The 23,438-nt window shown below is 39.4% G+C and overlaps 1 protein-coding gene across 1 annotated transcript in view; it reads left to right on the top strand.

Annotated features, from left to right (window-relative positions):
* pign (phosphatidylinositol glycan anchor biosynthesis, class N) overlaps positions 1-23,438 on the top strand; it is a 115,413-nt gene that overhangs the window by 824 nt on the left and 91,151 nt on the right. Inside the window, exons 2-8 of the mRNA XM_043719611.2 lie at positions 3,584-3,842; positions 6,833-6,954; positions 9,960-10,058; positions 11,983-12,089; positions 13,143-13,267; positions 19,804-19,934; positions 22,245-22,361. Coding sequence (XP_043575546.2) covers positions 3,622-3,842; positions 6,833-6,954; positions 9,960-10,058; positions 11,983-12,089; positions 13,143-13,267; positions 19,804-19,934; positions 22,245-22,361 — 922 coding nt within the window. The 5' untranslated portion in view covers positions 3,584-3,621. The remainder of the gene's footprint in view (positions 1-3,583; positions 3,843-6,832; positions 6,955-9,959; positions 10,059-11,982; positions 12,090-13,142; positions 13,268-19,803; positions 19,935-22,244; positions 22,362-23,438) is intronic.

Here is a 23,438-nt window from a genome sequence, read left to right as displayed (position 1 = left end):
AGGGATCAGTGATGGAACCTCGACTTGTTTTTACAAACTGTGCCAATGGCTTGAATGAAGAGGGCAAAGGTATGGTTGTTATATTTGATGATAATACAAAGTAGATAGCAAAGTAAGTTGGGAAGAGGACATAAAGTGACTACCCAGGGTATATAGATAGTAGCTCAATGGTTAGCTCCGCTGCCTTACAGTGCCTGGGACACAGGCTCAATTCCACTCCTCTGTGTCAAGTTTGCACATTCTCCCAGTGCTCCGGTTTCCTCCCTCTGACCAAAGCTGTGCAGGTTGGGGTGTATTGGCCATGCTAAATTGCTCGTAGTATTCAGGCATGTGCAGGCTGGTCATAGGAAATGCAAGGTTACAGGGAGAGGGTAGGGCATACTCTTCAGTGGGTTGGTGTGGACCTGATGGGCTGTAAACGGCCAGGGGTAATTAACACAAGGCTTCAAGATATCAGGATAAACAGATAGTTTAAATGGAGACAAACTCTTTCTGCTGTTTGAGGAATCTAGTATGAAAGGATAGTATCAAAAAAAGTAGAGCCAGATCTTTTAGAAATGCTTTTTCATTCAAAGGTTTGTAAAACTTTGGAATTCTTTTCTGCAAATAGTAGATCAATTTTTAATTTTAAATCTGAGACTGATATATTTTTGTTAACCAAAGTTATTAAGGCCATCCAAAAATATTTATTAAGAAGGCAAAAGAGAGTAGTCTGCAACGGATGACAGCTCAGCCATGATCTCATTAAATAGTGGAACAGATTCTAGGGATAAATGGTTTACTCCTATGCTGCAAGGAGATTCAGGAGAAAACTCTTTGCTATAAACAATTGTATAAATATAAAATTTGCTGCCAAAATGATTTAGTATGGATGCACTAAGACAGGAGGGCAGTAGAAACTTTGTAGATCTGACTGCATCTGTCCAGAGAGAAACCGAGTAAATGTTTTGAATTCAGTATAATTCTTCTTCCAACTACTGTGGATTGGTTAGCTTAGTTGGCTGGATGGTTGGTTTGTATTACAGAGTGACACTGTTACAAAGGCAAACCTTTTCTGCTATTCTGCTAATTAACTCAAATAACCAGAGAAGCTTGCCTCACAATCTATTAAATAGAGTGACAGAAAACTCCCAAATTCTACTATTTAAAGAAAATAACATCAATTTATTTTCTAACTCTAAAAGTGAACATTAAATAAAAACTATTCACAAATTTAAGCCCCCCTTTCTCTTAACTGCTTACTATCTGCGTCCAACTCTATAACAAACTACTGTTCTAATAAGACACTTATTAAAATTACATCAACTTCAAAAACACAGTCTCTGTTGTCTTCTGTGTCTTCACTCTTCCAGCTGCTGATCTTCCTCGGTCATTATCTTTTTACTGCGAGTATGTTTCACATAAGAAGGTATGTTTGATAATGTTTTCTAATATCTTTGAGAGCGAGATATTAGGTGGGCAATTTAGCTCTCTAGGAGTTTTTCTCTCTACAGCAATTGCTCTCAGGCCAATTCTAATACCCCCAGCATCAGATCGTCTCATTGGTTTGATGTTGGTAAAACAATAAATTCAAACTTGATTGGGTTTTAGTTTCCTGAAGCATAATGTAAACTGGTTAAATTTGAATTGTTGTCAAAACAGCAACCAAAAGTTAAGTATCCATTTCACACCCAAAGGTTGCATATTTTCAATTTTCCAGTAAACTCTGGGACTGCCATCTAGTCATATGCACAAATGCTTGTAATAAGACCATAAGACATAGGAGCGGAAGTAAGGCCATTCAGCCCATCGAGTCCACTCCGCCATTCAATCATGGCTGATGGGCATTTCAACTCCACTTACCCGCATTCTCCCCGTAGCCCTTAATTCCTTGTGACATCAAGAATTTATCAATTTCTGCTTTGAAGACATTTAGCGTCCCAGCCTCCACTGCACTCTGTGGCAATGAATTCCACAGGCCCACCACTCTCTGGCTGAAGAAATGTCTCCACATTTCTGTTCTGAATTCTGTTGTTAAAATCAGAACAACATTCTCTCTCTCTTAAAGGTACAGTATATGCCTTCAACTTCACAACAACACCAACAGCACTGGTTCAATTTCTGTACTATCTGAGATGACCATGAAGATCCTGCCTTCTCAACCTCCACAGATGGTGACCTCAGGTTAAACTCACCACCAGTCGTCTGTTTCTAATAAGAGACCAGTTCTGTGGTCCTGAGAGACTATGGTGGCTAATCTGGAGTACTTTTCTTTTATACAGATGCATTTATGCAAAATCTGGATAAACCCAAAAGGAGCAAGAAGTTATGCTGGTAGGGTGGGAGGACATCCTTCGGTACAAATTCTGGCACAAACCAGTTAGGTCAATTGACCTGTTTTTGTTTTGTAATCAAAATACCTATCCATCGTTGTCTTTATGAATTGAATTATAATCAATGTTGTTTATCCAAACCCTTAATTTATATATCGATGCTGGCATTTTCATAATACCAAAGCACAAATTTTCATCTATCTCAGTAATACCAAGGTAGGATCTCCATAACCTACTGCAGCAATAAATTCCACAGATTAACCACCCTCAGTCTAAACAAAGTCCTCCTCATCTCAGTGAGGAGATCTTTTCTTCCTTAGTACCTATACTTGCGTTTGTAATTGGTGTTGTCTCTATCTAATTTCTCGCAATAATGTTTTTTCTTTCCTTTTTTTAGACATAACTATTATCTTGAAAGTAAATGATAAATTTTGCTATATTAATCTGTACTTTGTTAATTTATACAGTCAGATGTGAGGAATTCTGCGGTAACAACTCACCTGTGTCTCCGTAGTGTCTGTTTTCAATTTACAAAGCACAAGTCCGGAGTGTGATGGAATACTCTTCACTTACCCTGGATGGGTGCAGTTTGACTCCATTCAGGACAAAGCAGCTCACTTGATTGACATCCCATCCATCACCTTCTTCACAGATATCAGTGTGTACTTTATGTAATCTATGCTGGAGCAGGTCACCAAGCATTCACTAGCATTTTCCAAACCTCCAGCCTTTGCTACCTGGAAGGGCAAGGGCAGCTGATACATGGGAAAGCTGACACCTGCGAGTTCCCCTCCAAGCCACTTACTGAGCTGATTGGGAGCTATATTGCTAGTCTTTTACTGTAATTGGGTCAAAACCCTGGAACTCCTTGCTTAACAGTGATATGGTGGCTCTATATCTAGAGGACTGCAACAATTCAAGAAGACAGCTTAGCACAATGTTCTGAATGGCAATTGGGAATGGGCAATAACACCTTATTCCATGAATGAAATTTTTAATAATTAAAAACTTTTAAAAATGCATTTCCAATCAGATATTTCTTATTACAATCGATTGTTTTTCACATTGTTTAGCTGTAAAGATCTGTAACATTGTATAAAGACTTCCAAGAATTGAGGTTTCTGAATATCAGTACATATTAAAATAGACAATTTAATATGTAACTATTATAAAACAATGTGGTTACTAGGGAAAGGATTCAGCTCGGTTAGAAATACACTCGCTGTGTCTAAATTGCTAAAAATAATTCCATGTTTCTGTTTGATTTTCAGTTTTTCCTGGAATGAAGTGATCAGATTTATGTTTAAACATGCTGACATTCTTCCTGATTGGCTTGCTTGTGCATCTCATCTTCTTTGCCTCCATTTTTGACATTTATTTCACCTCTCCCCTGGTGCATGGAACGACTCCTCATCGAACAGCACTACCACCACCAGCTAAGCGTCTTGTTCTCTTTGTTGCTGATGGATTGCGTGCAGATACCTTTTTTGAGCTGGATCAGAATGGACAAACACGTTCACCATTTCTCCGGTATGAGTGGTCATTTGAAGCATTTCAAAGAAACGTTTTTAAGATCATGAAACTATTTGAAAGGGGTAGAAGTCAAGTTGTGGTTTCCTTTTATAGGGAGAATTAAGTATAGGCACTAGTAAATCCAGTAGGAATTCAAGGGAAACTTTATATCCAAGAGAGTCTTTTGAAAGTGGAACTTGCTAGCAAAAGGAGTACTTGAGCTAAATCACAAAAATTCATTTCAGTGGAGGCTGGGTGAAAGTATGGTGCTGAAGGGAACAGCAGGATACATTGATACCCTGAGCTTAAGAAAGGCGAGAAAATGCTTGTATGGAGAAAAGACCGGCTTGGACCAATTGAGCCTCCAGTCAGTTCTGCTGAGTTCTTCACACTCACTCTGTCCAAACAATGATGGATACAATGTTTATATACATTCACTGAGACTAGATAATTAGTTATAGTTGCTCAGCCTACCATGACTGGATTCATGCAATGTCTTGGCCTATTATGGCCAGAGAAGCAGTGTTAACGTGGACCCACATGTTTAATATTATTTGACTATTATTTAAGGTATTGTCATTATGTTATCGCACAAAACATGGTGTACTTTGCCATTTGTGCGTGACTGCATTCAGTTGTAATGTAACAACATTGGCATCTTATGTACATGCCTTACTTCTAATGGCCACATTCGTTAAGAGATAATAACTATGAGCTTAAAAACTCCTATTGACCCGCTTTTGCCCTGGCCTTTGAATCTTTAGTGTGGCCCAAGCATCTCACTTCACACACCAACAGCTCATACCACTGGTTACTTTCTCACAGATGTATAATACTTACCCAAACAAGTTCCAATCAAATTGCCCTCAACTCACATAACCATCATCTTTAGAACTGCTTCACTTCAGACTTTACTAGATGAAAACACTAGTTGGGCTGGATGACTTGTTTCCGTGTTTTAGGGTCAATATAAATGAGATTCTGTTCTTGAAATTGCAGCTGTACAGGACACTGGTTAGGTCACTTTTAGAATAATGCATTCAATTCTGGGCTCCCTGCTATATGAAAAATACTGTTAAACTTGAAAGGGTTGAAAAAAGCTTTACAAGGATATTGCCAGGGTTAGAAGGATTGAGCTAAAGGGAGAGGCTGAATAGCCTCGAGCTATTTTTCCTGGAGCGTCAGAGGCTGAGGGGGTGACCATATAAACATTTATAAATCATGAGGTGCATGAATTGGGTGAATAGTCAAGGGCTTTTCCCCAGGGGAGTCCAAAACCGGAGGGCATAGGTTTAAGGTGAGAGGGGAAAGATTTAACAGGAACCTTGGGCAATGTTTTCATGCAGAGGGTGGTGCATATACGGAATTATCTGCCAGAGGGAAACTTGTACAATTACAACATTTAAAAGGCATCAGGATGGGTATATGAATAGGAAGGGTTTGGAGGGATATGGACCAAATGCTGGTAAATGGGACTAGATTAATTTAAGATATCTGGTTGGCATAGACAAATTGGACTGAGTGGTCTGTTTCCATTCCGTACATCTCTATGACTCCAAATGTCCTTTGAAAAGTTTTTCAAATACTTTACCTTCTAATTTTAGATCATGTCCAGCAAGTGTCCTTCCATGTATATAGTTTTCATCACTTGTGCCAATTGGTTTTATTTCCATTAGTTGTAGAAAGCTTGAAATATTTTAAGTATCTTGTTCATTTTTTAAAACATTTTCACCAAAAGATTAGTTTGAGTGCAAGAAGTATTATTTTGTGGTAATTTGGCAATACTATCGCTCTTTATCTGATGATGGTACATGCATTTTGGCTTCAAATTGAAGTCTGTTGAACACTTCTTTTGATTAGATACTCGAGAGTATCATATTGTTCAGATTTACACATGAATAAAATCCAATTGGATGATCTAAGGATGAAATCCATATTTTCAGAAAAGGGGAGATTCTCTATGACTCTAAAAGTAGTGACTTTTAAGGTGAACATAATCAATTCACCTTAATTGAATTGAGTTTGTCTTTTTATAGATGTATAAATGCAGTTTCTTTTAGATGAGTTGAACCACAAGGTACAATCAACAATATAGACATGATCTGGCATCAACGCCAGTGTTTGAATGCACATTGCAGATTATTCAGTAAATTCCAGTTTTACTGCTGCAGTTCCAACTTCATACAGTGAAATGGACCATTCTATAGAAATATAAACATCGCAAACAGAAACAAAAAAAAAGTTTAGTGATTGAATAATATACTTGGGTTTAAATGCGGCACTCATTGGTACAAAGAAACACTCATTTTTGGTTGTATATGAAGATGTGAAACAGATTTAATTTACTATAGAAATAGCATGGGATTATCCACAACTTGAAACTTCTTGTCAAAAATACTGTTGGTTTGTCAGAAAATACTTAGTTTACAGGGGCAAAGGGCTCACATACAGCTCACAAAATGGCCATTTTGGTGGTGAATTTTGAAAATTAATTTGGTCCTCTTGACTTAATTTAAGCTCAGAGTGGAAAAGTGTGGTGCTGGAAAAGCGCAACTGGTCAGACAGCATCCAAGGAGCAGGAGAATTGACGTTTTGTACATATGCTTATGCTCAAAGCGTTAATTCTCCTGCTCCTCGGATGCTGCCTGACCGGCTGTGCGCCACACTCTTTGACTCTGATCTCCAGCATCAGCAGCCCTCCTGTTCTCCCAGTTAATTTAAGCTCATCCCAGCAACTAGATCAGGAATCTGATTAAGGGAGTCAGTATATGCGTGCCTATGTCTGTGTAGAATGGGAGTACAACTGGTATTGGTCACTTTGGCTTTGCAGATAGGGGAAGGTGAGGGATATAATGAGGGTTTACAGTAATGAATAACAGTTTAGTATTGTGCTCAATGCTATGTTCACTTGACTGTAGGAACACACAGACCAAAAACAGACGTTCTGCATGTTTGGAATAACTTCCTCCTTGTATGCTCAATTTTGTAAATTGTGTATGTGCTTACAGGAATGTGGTTGAGCACCATGGAAGCTGGGGTGTGTCTCACACACGGGTTCCAACTGAATCCAGACCTGGTCATGTGGCTTTGATTGCAGGGTTTTATGAAGATGTCAGTGCTGTTGCTAAAGGTGTGCAGTATTTAATGAATTTATATATTTTTACTTGGCTTGCTCATTGTTCTTTTTATCTTTTCCACAAAGTCCAAAGCAATCTAATTAAACATCCCTTCTAAAGGTGTACTAGAAAGAAAACTAATAAATGTGGTCAGTGTAAACAAACAGTAACCCCATCCCCATGGAGTCATTTGCTAACTGTATTTATTAATAATGTGGGAATTATTTGTGACTGCTTTAGCTGGTTAATATATTTTACAGCAATGCATGTTAATATTAGTTGTCCCATGGAATGCAATCTAACTTGTAAAATGTATTAATAACCAGAAGTTTTACCCTTGCTATGATACAACTTTGCTTTACATCCATTTAAGAGCTTCAGCATTATGAAATCAGATATGTCACCTATTATATTAGCATAGCGTACTCCAGCATTGCAATAGAGGATTGCATGTCTGTGTCTTTATAAGCTTCAATTTGATCCTGTGTATACTTGGTCCAAGTCCCTTGAATTCCTAACTTTGTGGCAATTTTGCTGAGTCACTACAGAAATATTTGAGGTTTTGCAACATTCAGGTTCAAAACCTAAATGTGCAAATGCTTGCTTTTCCAGAGATGTGTGCAGCTGTGGAAGTTATTGCTTTTTTAAAAATATGACAGTACAACACATCAGATAAATGATATCAGTTTCTGTTGGAAACGGTGAGTACTTCACCTCTTGACTTCCCCAAAGCCTGTCCACCATCTAACAAGACACAAGCCAGAATTATGATGGAATACTCTCCAATTGCTTGGATGGGTGCAGCTCCAACAACATTCACAATCATGCAGGACAAATCAGTCAGCTTGATTGGCACCACATCCACAAAATCCATTCCTTCCATCACTGACATTCAGCAGCAGTGTGTGCCAGCTACAACATGCACTGCAGAAATTCACCAACGATCCTTAGATGGAGTCATCCAAACCCATAACCATTTCTCTCTGGAAAGACAAGGACAGCAGATACATAGGAATACCATCACCTGCAGGTTCCCCTTCAATCCATTGACCATCCCAACTTGGAAATATATCACCGTTCCTTCACTGCTGTTGGGTCAAAATCCTGGAATTCCTAAGGACATTTTGGCTCAGCCTTAAGCACAAAGACTGCAGCACTTTAAGAGGATAGCTCACCACCACATTCTCAGAGGTAACTAGAGGTCTCATGAGTGAATAAAACAATAAAAATTAGCCTTACAGAATGCATATTGTTGCAGAAATCCTCAGCAGCTTATCTGTAGAGTGTGCAATCTTTAAGACACATGTTTAAAAAAGATGAGGGGCAAATTTTTTATATAAAGGGTTGTTTGTGTGTGGAATGAACTTCCTGAGGAAATGGTGAATGTGGATATAATTACAATGTTTAAAAGACATTTGGAAAGTACATCAATAGGAGAGTTTTGGAGGGATATGGGCCAGGAGCAGACAGGTGGGTTTAATTCAGTTTGCAATTATGATCGGTATGGACTGGTTGGATGGAAGGGTCTGCTTTCATGCTGTATGACTATATGGCTGGATGAGCAGGGAACCTCACTCACTACGGGGACACTTCAGTAGCACAGCAATGTACAAGTCACAATGTTTTGACCAATAGCAGTTAGAAAATCATGAAAAGTTCATGCCTGAATTCCTGTGTGCACTACCAGTGTACGAGGCTCCTTGTTAGTGATATGGACAGATGAACTATCCTTGTAACCAAGGAAGCAAAAAACTCAGGATGTGGACATATAAGTGCTGCCATCCTTGCAGTGGGGCTACACGAGGGAGGGAGTTCCAGGATTCTGATGCCACAGTTAAGGAACAGCAGTCAAGTTCTGGAACTTGAAGGTGGTGGTGTTTCCTTTCATCTGCTGCTTTCTCCTCTAGTTGGTAGTGGTTGAAGGTTTGAAAGGTGCTGCCGAAAGAACCTTGATGAATTGCTACAACGCATTTTGTAGATGTCACATATTGACGGCACGTGTACTGATGAAAGTTGTGTAATTTGAACATGATAGGTGGGGTACTATCCAGGGGCTGCTTTGTCATGATAGTATCACCTTTCTTAAATGAAGTTGGAGTTATAGCCATCCAGGAAAGTGGAGTGTAATTCATCATGCTGCTGTCTTGTTCCTTATAGATGGTGGATGGGCTTTAAAGCTCAGAGGGTGAGTTACTCACTGCTAAGTTCCCAGTCTGTTCCTATTGTCACAGTATTTATGTAGTTAGTCAATGGTAACTCATTAAGATGTTGATAACAGGATTGAATGATGGTAAAAATATTGAATATCATGGAGATATGGTAAAGATTTTTTTTTCAGAGATGATTATTACCTGATGCTTCTTTTTCAAAAACACAAATGTTACATGCCATTCAGCAGTCCAAGCTCAGAAAGGTTCTCCAGGTCTTATAGACACCAGCTGTTTGAGTATCTGGAGTTGTGAGTGATACAAGATACTGCATTCATCTGCAAACATTTCCATTTCTCTCTTTAGAGGGGTTTGACAGGGTAGATGTGGGGTGGTTATCTTCCTTTGTGAGAGAGTCAAGGACCAGAGTAAGAGGTCACCCATTTAAGACAAAATTGGAGGAATTTCTTCTCTGAGGTTGGTCAGTCTGTGGAAATGTTTACTGCAGGGGGTTGTAAAGGCTGCGTCATTAACTATATTCAATTTGAGAAAGGGAGTTTTTCATCTGTAAAGGAATCGAGGGTTATGAGGAAAACACATCAAACCATAAATTGAGGATTATCACATCAGCCATGCATTCATTGAATGGCAGACATACTTGTTCGGTTCAATGGCCTATTTTCTGCTCCTTCATCATGTGATGTTATGTTGAAGGGAAGATAATTGTAAAAGTATTTGAAGGTATGGTTGGACTTAGGCACCACCCAGCGAGCTCTTGATGTAATGTGAGAAGTTGGCAGAATTTCAGAAGTTGGTGTAATTTATTAATTAAGTAGATGCAATTACTTGCTTTTATTCTTATAATTTTGCAGGTTGGAAAGAAAACCCAGTGGAATTTGATTCTGTTTTTAATGAAAGCAAATACACCTGGTGCTGGGGAAGTCCTGACATTTTGCCAATGTTTGCGAAAGGTAAGGCACACTGGTCTTGTTGCTGCAACATAAGCCGTATCAAAAATAACATTTTTAAAAATACAAGCTTTGGTGAAGAGCTAGGGTGTAAGGAATGTCCAGACGAGATTTGAGGCAGGGAGTAGAAAAATTTATGGAGGTATTACAGAGATTCAGGCTCAAGCAACTGAAGGTATGGCAACCACTAAAAAGATCAGTGAAAATAGGAAGTTGCAAGAGGAAGGAAATGGAGCAGCATTGACATCGTGGAGGGTTGCTGGGCTGGAGGAGCTTATACAGGTAGGGAGAGGTGAGATCATGGAGAGATTTGAAAATGGGAAGATAGTTTTTTTAAAAAAAGAAACAAAACTAAGAAAGGAATCAAATTTCTACTCCTGTGTATTCACTGCAGTATGCTATAAAAACTCAGCATTTTAAAAAAATACTTTTGAACGGTTACAAAATTCAAGAAAACAAGCAAGAGACGTAAGTAGACCTCACATGATCCGCAATTATGTGTATACCTTCCTGTTTTGAGGAATGGGGGAGGGAGTGGAATTACCATCAAACTGCCTCTGATATTAAGATTTTTTTTTTACTAAAAGTAAATGTTCCATAATGTCATGGCTCAAGTTCTGGATCTGCCATTATGGTGGAGAGATAATAAATATGGATGTAGGTTTGCTAGCTGAGCTGGAATGTTCATTTTCAGATGTTTTGTCACCATACTAAGTAACATCATCAGCGAGCCTCCAGATGAAGCACTGGTGGCATGGCCCACTTTCTATTTATGTATTTAGGTTTCCTTGGGTTGGTGTTGTCATTTCCTGTGGTGATATCGTTTCCTGTTCTATTGCCCAGGGGGTGGTAAATGGGGTCCAATTCAATGTGTTTGTTGATAGAGTTCCGGTTGGAATGCCGCACGAGAATTCCTAGCAGCATGGGCATTCCAACCGCAATTCTATCAACAAACACATGACTTAGATCCCATTTACCATTCCCTGAGGAAAAAGAACAGGAAATAGCATCACCACAGCAAATGACATCACCAATTTAAGGAAACCTAAACACGTAAATTGAAAGTGGGCCAAGTCACCAGTGCTTCATCCTGAGGCTCACTGATGATGTTACCTAGTATGGTGACGAAACATCTGAAAATGAACCTTCCAACTCCGCGAGCAAACCTATATCCAGAACCTCAACCTGAGCTACAAATCTTCTCAAAACTCACTAAGATAATAAATATTATTGGATATGAGTTTTTGAGGTGTTTGTGAGCAAATGGGTCCATGACTTCAAGCAGTTGTTCATTAAGAGTGCTGTCATTGTCTATCACAGACATTTACAATGCACTGCTGCAACATAGAATTCTAAAATGATGCAGCACAGCAGGAAGTAATTTGATTCAATTTGCTTGTGTCAACTTTTGAATGGCTGACTCCTGTTCCAATTTTTTATGACCTGATACATCATCGCACTATGTGAAACTATAGATTTGATGTATATGTATTTCTGGACCAGGTTTGTAAAATAGAAAGCAACGCATCATTTCTGAGAACCTTTTCCCTCAACTTTGCAGAGGGATGTTGGATATGTGTGTTGCCTTATAGGAATTATTTTCTACAGTTATAAAATCTAAGAATGCATATAAGTTGAAATGTAGAAAACCATATATACTGCTTTACTAAGGTTCAAAACAACAAGGTTCATTATTCAGTTCAAACTTTAATTGAACTACCTGTCAGACTTTTTGTTAAATGAGTCCATAGCTCTGTGCAGCCTTTCTTATTGAAACGTGGAGCAGGTTCCAGGTATCGAATGGTCTATTCCTGTTCGAATTCACATGTCTGTTTGATCAGGGTGTACAAACTCCTGTGTACAAAGTCTCTATTTTCCATTATTAGGTCATCCTGGTTTAAGTTATCAAAATGCTTGTATGCTGCAGGTGCCAGCAGTGACCATGTCTTCACACAAATGTATCCAGCTGAGAAGGAGGACTTTGCTGCTCAGGATGCATCGAAGCTGGACACCTGGGTTTTCGATGAAGTAAAGGTATCAGGAATGTGCTTCACCTGTTCGCATGTTTACCAATAGTAATTGGAAAATGCTAACTTTCTTTCAGAAGATACTTACTGTCCCCATTTTAATTTGATGCTCCTCTAATTCTGACCTCTTGCCTATGCCCAGTTTTCACGACTCCATCATTAATTGTTAGGCATTAAGCTTTGTAACTCTCTCCGTAAAGTTCTTCACTTCTCTAGTCATCTTCCTTAATATCTCGTCATACAAATCAGTATCAGATTACATTTGTGAAATGCTCTGGGATGGTTGACAACATTCAAGATGCTACACAAATACAAGTTAATGAAAGATGCTGTTGTAGTTATGTTGCTTGTGCTGTAAATTCTTAATTATCAAGAGGTTGAAAGATTATTTGAGATATGCAGGAATGTAGAGTATAAGTTAACATCAGATCCACTAAAAACTTATTAAATGGCTGAGCATGATCGAATGCTGAGTGGCCCACTCTTGTTTCTTGGTCGTATGTTCATAAAGACACTTCCATAATTTTCAGTCGCTGTTTAAAATCTGACCTGAAAAAATCTCAGATCTGATTTTGAAATACAGATGGAAAAAGTTTTGCAGACAAGAATAATACTGACTGACTTAAGGGAATGGTAATGCATAATAAGAAATGCCTTTGGCTGTGCTGAAAGTAGATCTCTGGAAGTGGAGGTTGGAATGATTGGTGTAGTGCATTAAGACATGATCCTTTCACTTCTGGGGTGTGAGCCAGAAGCTTGTCTGGATAGATAAGATGAAACCTTCCTGGTTACGCACTGTTAGAATCCTGCATGAAATGGATTTGAGATCTTAATTCTTGGTAACACAGTACTGTGCCTGATTTGACAGTACTTGTCACTCATACTTGAGCTGTGTGAATTCATGAAATTGAAGAGTGGAGGGTGTTGTTTAGAAGTTATCAGACATGGAAGGATGAGGCATGATGTGGGACCGTAATAGAAGGAACATTACTGTAGCTGCCTGTGCAAATTGATCTTTGTTTCCCAATGTCCTCATGTCTTTTCTTTTGTTTTCCAACAGGAGTTTTTTGAATTTGCAAAACAAAATGAACTGCTGTCAAAGAAAATGAGACAAGATCAAGTTATTTATTTCCTTCATTTGCTTGGGCTGGATACCAACGGACATGCTCACAGGCCAATGTCAAGGTGATTCTCTCTTGTACTTCTTAATTTTTATAGCATTTTCCTGCACTTTGAGTTGTACCTTTTTCATCTCCCAAGGTTTGCTGGCTTCACGTTCCCTGGTTGAAAGGCAGAAAGTGTAAAATTACTGTTCAAAACCAATTAACAGACATGTTAAGGACTGTATACTGGTGAGTTTTAAATCATCAGTTGGAAAACTGCTAGAATCCATTAAAAACTAATATTTGGAAATCTTACCTGATTGATTTAAGAAGGCATTTAGTATGGTTCCACCTGGAAGGTTGCTAACAAAATGGGGGTGAGGTATTGTGAACATCATAGCACGATAAATATGGAATGAATTGGGAGTAAAAAGATTGAATTCTTTCCCCTTTCATTCCATATGAAAATGTGAAAGACTTGGGAATGTATTAAAATTTAGTAGCTGATATTGGCTGTGAGGAGAAGGGTGTATGATCAAGAAGGCAGTAGAAAATACTGACCAGGAGCTTTGATAATTTTGGCCTACCTTTAGGAAAGACCTACGTGCCTTGATGAAAGTCTAGTGATCATGATCTAGATGATACCTGGATTAAGCAGCTGAGCCATGGTTACTGAGTGTTTTAATTAGACTCCATTGACTTCTTTAATTACTCTATTCGGATAAGGTGTTATGTCCTTGTGCCTGGTTAGCCGAATTGGTGAAACAACAGGTTGTCCTGAAATGCCAAGCACACTGGCGCAATCAGCAGTCCAGATCTAAACTGATGAAATAGTGCAGTGAAATGTGGCTTCTTCTCTAGAAGTCACTGAGAGCTGACATGATGGAAGCCTTCAGAATCATTAAAGGATTTAGACAATAGGTGCAGGAGTAGGCCATTCAGCCCTTCGAGCCTGCACCGCCATTCAATATAATCATGGCTGATCATTCCTAATCAGTATCCTGTTCCTGCCTTATCTCCATAACCCTTGATTCCACTATCTTTGAGAGCTCTATCCAACTCCTTCTTAAATGAATCCAGAGAGTGGGCCTCCACTGCCCTCTGGGGCAGAGCAATCCACACAGCCACCACTCTCTGGGTGAAGAAGTTTCTCCTCATCTCTGTCCTAAATGGTCTACCCCGTATTTTTAAGCTGTGTCCTCTGGTTCGGCACTCACCCATCAGGGGAAATATGTTTCCTACTGCCAGAGTGTCCAATCCTTTCATAATCTTATACGTCTCAATCAGATCCCCTCTCAATCTTCGAAACTCAAGGGTATACAAGCCCAGTCGCTTCAGTCTTTCAGTGTAACGTAATCCTGCCATTCCAGGAATTGACCTCGTGAACCTACACTGCACTCCCTCAATAGCCAGAATGTCTTTTCTCAAATTTGGAGACCAGAACTGCACACAGTACTCCAGGTGTGGTCTCACCAGGGCCCTGTACAGCTGCAGAAGCACCTCTTTGCTTCTATACTCAATTCCTCTTGTTATGAAGGCCAGCATGCTATTAGCCGCCTTCACTACCTGCTGTACCTGCATGCTTGCCTTCATTGACTGGTGTACAAGAACACCCAGATCTCTCTGTACTGCCCCTTTACATAAATTGATTCCATTGAGGTAGTAGTCTGCCTTCCTGTTCTTGCTACCAAAGTGGATAACCATACATTTATCCACATTAAACTGCATCTGCCATGCATCTGCCCACTCACCTAACTTGTCCAGGTCACCCTGTAATCTCCTAACATCCTCATCACTTTTCACCCTGCCACCCAGCTTTGTATCATCAGCAAATTTGCTAATGTTATTGCTGATACCATCTTCTATATCATTAACATATATTGTAAAAAGCTGTGGTCCCAGCACGGATCCCTGCGGTACCCCACTGGTCACTGCCTGCCATTCCGAAATGGAGCCGTTTATCACTACCCTTTGTTTCCTATTAGCCAACCAATTTTCAATCCAAGTTAGTACTTTGCCCCCAATACCATGCACCCTAATTTTACTCACTAACCTCCTGTGTGGGACTTTATCAAAAGCTTTCTGAAAATCCAGGTACACTACATCTACTGGATTTCCCTCGTCCAACTTCATAGTTACATCCTCAAAAAAAATTCAAGAAGATTAGTCAAGCATGATTTCCCCTTCATAAATCCATGCTGACTCTGTCCTATCCTGTTACTACTATCCAGATGTGCAGTAATTTCATCCTTTATAATAGACTCCAGCATCTTTCCCACCACTGAGGTCAGACTAACTGGTCTATAATTACCTGCTTTCTCTCGCCCACCTTTCTTAAAAAGTGGTATAACATTAGCCACCCTCCAATCCTCAGGAACCGACCCTGAATCTATTGAACTCTGGAAAATAATCACCAACGCATCCACGATTTCCCGAGCCACCTCCTTCAGTACCCTGGGATGCAGACCATCAGGCCCCGGAGACTTATCAACCTTCAGACCTAACAGCCTCTCCAACACCAAATCCTGGCAAATATAAATTTGATGGCGTAAATGTGAAGAAAATGTTACCATTCGGGGGTGAAAACAAAAATGGAGGCCATAATTGTAGTACACCCAATCGAGAATTCAGCAGAAGCTTCTTTACCCAGCAGTGATTAGAATGTGAAACTTGCTGTCATAAGTCATTGCAATAAATAGTATTGCTGTATTGAAAGGAATCTAAATAGACACATGAGGAAAAAACAGGTGGAAGGAAATGTTGAAAGAGTTAAATGAAGAGAGATGGGAAGAAACTCGTGTGGAATGTATATTTTGGCATGAAATTCGAGGGCCAAATGGCGTGATGTTATGCTGTAAACACTATGCATTGCTAAATATAAGAGTGACGTGTTCAGTACTGTGCATAGATGGAGGATAATGTATCCTGATATTCTTTAGTTTAAAGTTAAAAATCACACAACACCAGGTTATAAACCAACAGGTTTAATTGGTTGGCTTGAGAAAATTCTTCAAGTTCAAACCAATTCTAATTCCAAGTAACTTACCTCTGGCAGCTTGGAAAATTCTGCAACAAAAAAGTGTTGAAATTCATTTTCCTGATGCTTGCAATTGATCTAAGACTCGGTATGTAGCATTAGTCCGGTCTTGATATAGCATGACAAAGCTCGAGAAGAAGACTTCAGAAAAAATACCACCAAGAGATCTATGTCATGCAAGTCATCTATGGAAGCTATCAGATCTCATTCTGATGTAAAACTAGATATGATATAAAGTAAAATTTTATGAATTGTGTTTTAATGCCATTTTCATTATTAAGCTTTGAATACCTTTTAGTTGCAGAGTGATGAATGTAGTGAGGTTACGCTACATGCCATTATATTTTTGCTGTGATATTTAATGCATTTCATGGGCATATCTTGTCACCAGAAATTGAGTGTTCCCCTGGAATGAATAAAACAGTCTGATTTTGGCTCAATGCTCCCTACTGTGCAAATGTTTATTCCAAAAATTGGGCACTAAGTGAGGGTAAGTCCTGTCTGCTGCTCAAATAGGATCAGTCATGAGCTTATCACCTTATTGTGGGCAGTTTGTTGAGAAGCAGAGCAGCTTTCAAGCCACTCTGCCAATTCAACACATCAAATCCAACGTTGTTGGCATCTCTCAACTAACTAGAATACTTCTGTCAAAAAAATTTGCTGTTTGTCACGGTTTCCACATGTTCATACTCAGGTGCATTAGTCAGGGGTAAATAGAGGGTGGAGGAATGGGTCTGGGTGGGTTACTGTTCGGAGGGTCGGTGTGGACTTGTTGGGCCAAAGGGCCTGTTTCCCTACTGTATAGAATCTAATCTAATCTAAAAAAAATTACCCTTCTTCCTGTTCTGAAATAAGAATGCCTCTTGAACATAAAAGACTAAGCTACCCATACATTTTCAAGCAGAGGGTTGTGAGTGTTTAGAATGAACTGACAGAGGAAGTGGTGGAGGCTGGTACAATTACGATATTTAAAAGGTATCTGGATGGGTAAACAAATAGGAAGGGTTTAGAAGGATATGGGCCAAGTCCTGGCAAACGGGGCAAGATTAGGTTTGGATATCTGGTCAGCATGGACGAGTTGGATGAAAGGGTCTGTTTCCGTGCTGCACATCTCTATGATTCTGTCATGACCTTCCTGCCATTATGTGGGAATGTTCGCTGAAGATTGTGTAATGTTTTGTACCATTCATGGCTCCTCAGAGGCGAAAGCAGTTCACATTAATATGCAATAAGACCTGGACAACTTTCAGGGCTTGGGTAGATATGTGATAGGTGACGAGTATGCCACACAAGTGCCCTGCAATAATCATCCCGGATAAGAGAGAATCTAACCATCTCCCTTTGATAGTCAGTGGCATTGCCTTCTGAATTCCTCACTATCAACATTTTGGGAGTCTTCCCTTTAGTTTCTTCTAATATGTTCCTTTTCATTACATTTTAAGAATCTTTTTGCTGTTCATGTTCAACCTATATTCTAAACTTCTCACTTTGATTTCATGAGAGATATTTTATAGGGCTGGACTGATTCTGTGAATAGTGCTGTGTTGTCAGCATTTACGCAGCCTAAGAACATAAGTATTCAATAATTATCTAAAAGTGCATGATTCTGTGTAGGTGGTCAGCCAAATTTAATCACTTGTTAAGAAGGCTTATGGGATCCTTAGGCTGATAAAAGAGGCATAGAGTATAAAAGCAAGGAATGATGCTGCACTTCTACAAAGCATTGGTCAAACGATATTTGGAATTTTGTGTTCAGAATTGGGCACATTAATTAAGGAAGGATGTTAAAACCCTGAAGACAGTGTAAAGGAGATTGACAAGAATGATACCAAGAATGGGGGATTTTAGGTACAAGGAAAGTTTTGAGAAATTGGGCTTATTCTCCTTGAAGCAAAGAAAATTAAGAGGTCACTTTATTGAGGTGTTCAAAATTATGAGCAATTTTGATAGGGTAAAGAAGGATCTTCTGTTCCCACTGTCTGATATGACAATAACTAGGGATAACAATTCAAGATTGTCAGCAAAAGGGATAGGCGGGAGATTAGGAGAAACGTCTTCACTCAGAATTATTAGGATTTGTAATGTGCTGCTGAGGAGAGTGGTGAAGGCAGATATAATAGGAGATTTCAACAGAGAGCTGGATATATATTTGGGTATATATAGCTGGGTATCTCTTTCAGGCGTTGGTACAGACATAATGGGTCAAATGACCTCCTTCTGCTAAGCAAGGACTTTTGTCTATGTTTTGTAGACTATGAAAAAACATTTATTAATAGACATGTTACATAAAAATGCTACCTTAATGTAAAGATGTGTGATTTGGGATCAAATAGGCTAGAAGGACAAATAGATAGGTTTCCAGCAAAGAGAGGAGTATGACAAGACTGTGTCCTTATGCCAAAATTATTCAATCTGTACACCAAACAAATATTCAGAGAATTAGATATATTTTTGAGGTAAACATTGGAGGCAATAACAAACTTGTGACAGCTGACACTTGTCTCAAGTATTTATGATATGCAGGTCTTATTATTTCTCTGAAATATCTGTAGATAAGATTTGCATGGTATTTTCAGTCATTGATTTTCTACAGTAAGTACTTTATCATTGAAAGATTGCATGTCCATTCTTAACATTGTTGTAAGGTGCACACACACATCATATTATATTTATCTAAATCACTGGGACATCGGAATTTGGAAATTCTTTGATTCCAGGAATATGGTTTTCATTTGTGCATCTTCGACATCAAGTTATCATCTGCTCTTTGAGGGATTTCTCAATTTGTCGCACAATTGATTATAAATCCATTTGAGATTTCTGAAACTTATTTCACTTTGGATAGCTGACTTGCTATTCTAAAGTTCAGGTTATTGGATTTGAAAAGCCAGCAGTCCATCACTCTATGTTGTTAAGTTCCTGTACTTGACATTTGAACTTGGTGAATAGAACCTGCTGTTCAGAAGTTTATGGAATATCATGTCCTTGTGGTTGTTGACTACAACATCAATTGCATAATTTTCTTTGTTTTCTAATTAGCTTGCATGAGCTGGCAAAAGGCCAGTAGTGTATGGTAGTCAGAAGGTAGTGTATGGTAGTCCCCTCAGAGTCAGAAGGTTATGAGTTGAAGTCCCAGTCTTGGGTATAGGTACAAATGCTAAGCTGGCACTCCAGTGCAGTGTTGAAGGAGTGCTATGCTGTCAGACGTGCTGTCTTTCAGCTGAAACTTTAAACTGAAGTCTCACCTGCCCTCACAGGTAAAATATCCCATGGCGCTGGTTTGAAGAGGAGTAGAGGAGTTATCCCTGTATCCTGGCCATTGTTTATTTCTGATTCAATATTACAAAACATTATGTGGTGGCTTTGTCACTGGTATTTCAAAGAACTTGCTGTGCTCAGATTAGCTGCCATGTTTCCTACACTACAACAGTGATTATGCTTCCGAACTACTTCCTTTGCACTGAAACAGTTGGCACATCCTGAGGTCATGAAAGACACCATATAAATGCAATCTTTCACTAAATTACAGAAGTGCGTGAATTTGCTTTTCTTACACGTGATTCTGAATGTTTATTATTCAGCGAGTACAAGGAAAATATCCGAACAGTCGATAAAGGTATAGAAGAAGTTGTGTCTATCATTGAAGATTTCTACAGAAATGATAAGAACACTGTCTTCATCTACACTTCTGATCATGGGATGACAGATTGGGGTAAGAACTTTGATATTTCTGGACAATAATATTGAGATTATTATTCTGGACAATAATATTGAGATTATTGTCCATGTGGTGTTTAATAATCTATTATGTAATTAACAAAATATTGATTGTTGTCAGGTTTTCCAAGGATACGACATTATAAGAAGCATGGGAATAATGAGGTTTTGTATTAAACTCTGCATAATTTAGCACCAAATGTTGTGTGATCATTAATCTACTGATATTCAGCTTTGTCTGAATTCTTGGTGCAGTAGATCACATCTGCCATCGGGTGGTGCTGCACCAATGTTTTTACTGGGGAGTGGCAAATACCTTTGTAAAAGAAATTCTCCAGTTCCTGCCAATGAACAGGAACAGTTGCTGATGCCCATTTGGCACCTCATTCCATCTGCTGGCACAATTCTGGTTTCTCCCACTGCAGATGTCATTGCTTTGCACTCGTCATCCGCCTCCATCAGCTGCCTGCGTACTGCCTCCTGGACACATAGTATCTGTCACTTGTTGTCCCTTTCTCTTCTGAACCTCTACCACTTCCTGCTCACTGCTCATTTCCAAGCCCTCGCTATTTGCCACAAGCTTAGCAGTGGGGAGGGAATGAATGGACTGATGAGGAATAGCAGAGGGGCAAAGAGTGAGATAGCAAATGGAGTGGCGATGGTTCGGAAGGTGAGAACAGTATTTGTTTCCAATTAAATTTGGTTTGCGTCATCTTGGAGGCGGGCACCTGCTGGGATTTTTCTGAAAGTGATGTCAGAGGCAGTGTGACCTCTGCATTTGTGGTGCCAATGCACGCATCCTCAAATATAAAGCAATTGGATTGACTGGCAAAGTATCCTTCCAAGCAGGAAACAAAATCCGAGAAACCCATCCTTGCAGAGGGATGTAGATAAGGTAATAAGTGAGCAAACACTTGACAGATGGAATCTATTGTGGGGAAATTGAGATTATGCACATTGGCAGGATGGACAGAGGAGCTGATTATAATTTAAATTTAGAAAGATAGCAGAAAGCTACAGAACAGAGGAATTTGTGAGGCCTCAACCATGAATCACAAAAAGCTAGCATCCAAGTTATAGGGAAGGCAAATAGAATAGTGGCCTTTATTTCAACGAGAATAGAGTATAGAAGTGAGGAGGATTTGCTAAAACTATGTAAGTTACTAGTCAAACCACAGGTGGAATACTGTGAACAGTTTTGAGCCACATAATGAAGGAAAGGTATACTGGCATTGGAGGCAGTACAGAGAAGGTTCACTAGGCTGCTAACAGAAACGAGGGATTGTTTTAGAAGGAGAGGTTGAGTAGATTTGGCCTGTACTCATTGGAATATAAAAGAATGAGAGGCGACCTTATTGAAATATATAAGATTCTTAGAGGATGTGACAGGGTAGAAAGGCTGTTTCCCCTTGTCAAAGAACCCAGATCAAGAGGGCATAATTTCAAAATAAGGGTTGCACATTTAAGACAGACTTAAGGAGGAATATCTTCTCTGAGGGTTTTGAACCTGCGGAATTCTTTATCATGGAGGGTTGTTGAGACTGCGTCATTAAGTATATTTTTTTAATCAGTAAAGAAATCAAAGTTTATGGGAACAGGTAGAAAAGTGGAGTTGAAGATTATCAAATCAGTCATGATCTCATTGAATGGTGGAGCAGACTTGATTGGCTAAATGGCCTACTTCTGCTTTTATGTCTTGTGTTCTTATTTTTCCAGCAAAATAAATTGTACTGAATAGCTGCTGACAGCCTCTGGGATTGGCTAATATTTGATGAGCATAAAGGGAGTGGGTGCCCTCACTCCTGTACAAACCCATAGAGTTTGAGTGGATTCAGGAAGTAGCAGATGAAGCAACTGACAAAAATAATGTTGGCCATTCCACGAAGTCCATTGACCTCTGCCTTTTAATTAGTTTCTTGCAAGTTTTGCAGGGGGAGCACTGACTGCCCAGATCGAACTCTGCTTTAAATATCACAGCAGGCGCAATCTGAGTGGCCGCTTTCCAATATTGGTCCCACCGCTGTTTCATTTATAAATAGAAGTTAGAAGCTATAAATAGAAGTTAGAAGTTAAAAGACAAAAAATGACCTTTCTCCAGGGATATTTCTCCATAAAATGATCCATTTTCTTAGCAGCTGAATAATATCGGCATGGGAAAAAACAGTTTGAAAATTTGTGTGTGTGAGAAAATGTTCAAGACCAAATTTTCCTTTGCGTCATTGTCGTTGTTTCAAAAGGGTCTTGACAAGATGTATCTTGCTACATCAAATTCATTTGTAAATTTTGAATTTGTTTACTGATACAGGTTCACATGGTGCAGGCCACCCCTCAGAAACCCTCACACCCTTGGTTGCATGGGGAGCGGGAGTAAATGGACCATTGGTTGACTCAAATCAACAATTTCAAGATGATTTTCTCCAAGGTACAGTTAATCACATTCCAGTTTGATTGTCCCTAGTCCGCCTACTTGGAAAAGCTAACTAAAAGAAAGACAGATATTTATTTACATCTTGCACAACCATAAGACGTTTTGATGCACTTTAGTCATTCAGTCGTTTTTCAACTGTGGTCACCATTGTGGAGTATTAAACTATTCTGCATGAACTTTCTTTTTTCAAAAAAGCTAATATTTTTCAAAACCTAACATTAGCCATTTTCTATTTAAAACAAGAAGGTAGATTACTAACTGAATGGCTGTAAGTTGGAAGAGGGGAATGTGCAGCGGGACCTGGGTGTACTTATGTACCAGTCACTGAAGGTAAGCATGCAGGGGCAGCAGGTGGTAAAGAAGGCAACAACATTTCAACAACACTCTCAGTTCCTTCGTCCAGATTGTTAATATATAACATGAATAATTTGCCAGTCAATCCAATTGCTTTATATTTGAGGATGTGTGCGTTGGCACCACAAATGCAGAGGTCACACTGCCTCTGATATCACTGCCTCGGAAATCTGAAGAACAAAGGAACTTAGGTATCCTGGTTCAGGAATCTCAAGGTTAACATGTGGTTTCAGTTGGCAGTTAGGAAGGTAAATGCAAAAGTTTTCCGGAGGGCTAGAATAGAAGAGCAAAGATGTACAGCTGAAGATGTATAAGGCTCTGGTCGGACAGACCATGTTTAGAATATTTTGAGCAGTTTTGAGTCCGGAAACTAAGGAGAAATGTGGTGGCATTGGAGGGGGCTCAGAGGAGCTTCACAAGAGTGATCCTGGGGGATGAAGGGCTTGTCAAATAAGGAGTGGTTGTGGACTCTGCATCTGCACGCCATGGAGTTTAGGAGGATAAGGTAGGATCTGATTGAAACTTACAGAATAATAAGAGGCCTGGAAACAGTGGATGTGGAGAAGATGTTTCCATGAGGAAAGACTAGGATTGAGGGCACAGCTCGGAGTGAAGGGAGAATCCTTTAGAACTGAGATGAGGAGGAATTTCTTCAGCCAGAGGGTGATGAATCTGTGGAACTCATTGCCACAGAGGGTTTTGGAGGGCAAGTCATTG

This window comes from Chiloscyllium plagiosum, unplaced genomic scaffold (assembly GCF_037043375.1).
Source record: "Chiloscyllium plagiosum isolate Xiang-an unplaced genomic scaffold, Cpla_swu_hap1 HiC_scaffold_34, whole genome shotgun sequence".
NCBI classification, from domain to species: Eukaryota; Metazoa; Chordata; class Chondrichthyes; order Orectolobiformes; family Hemiscylliidae; genus Chiloscyllium; species Chiloscyllium plagiosum.
Note: the sequence above shows the minus strand (reverse complement) of the source record. Positions and strands in the feature narration are given on the sequence as shown.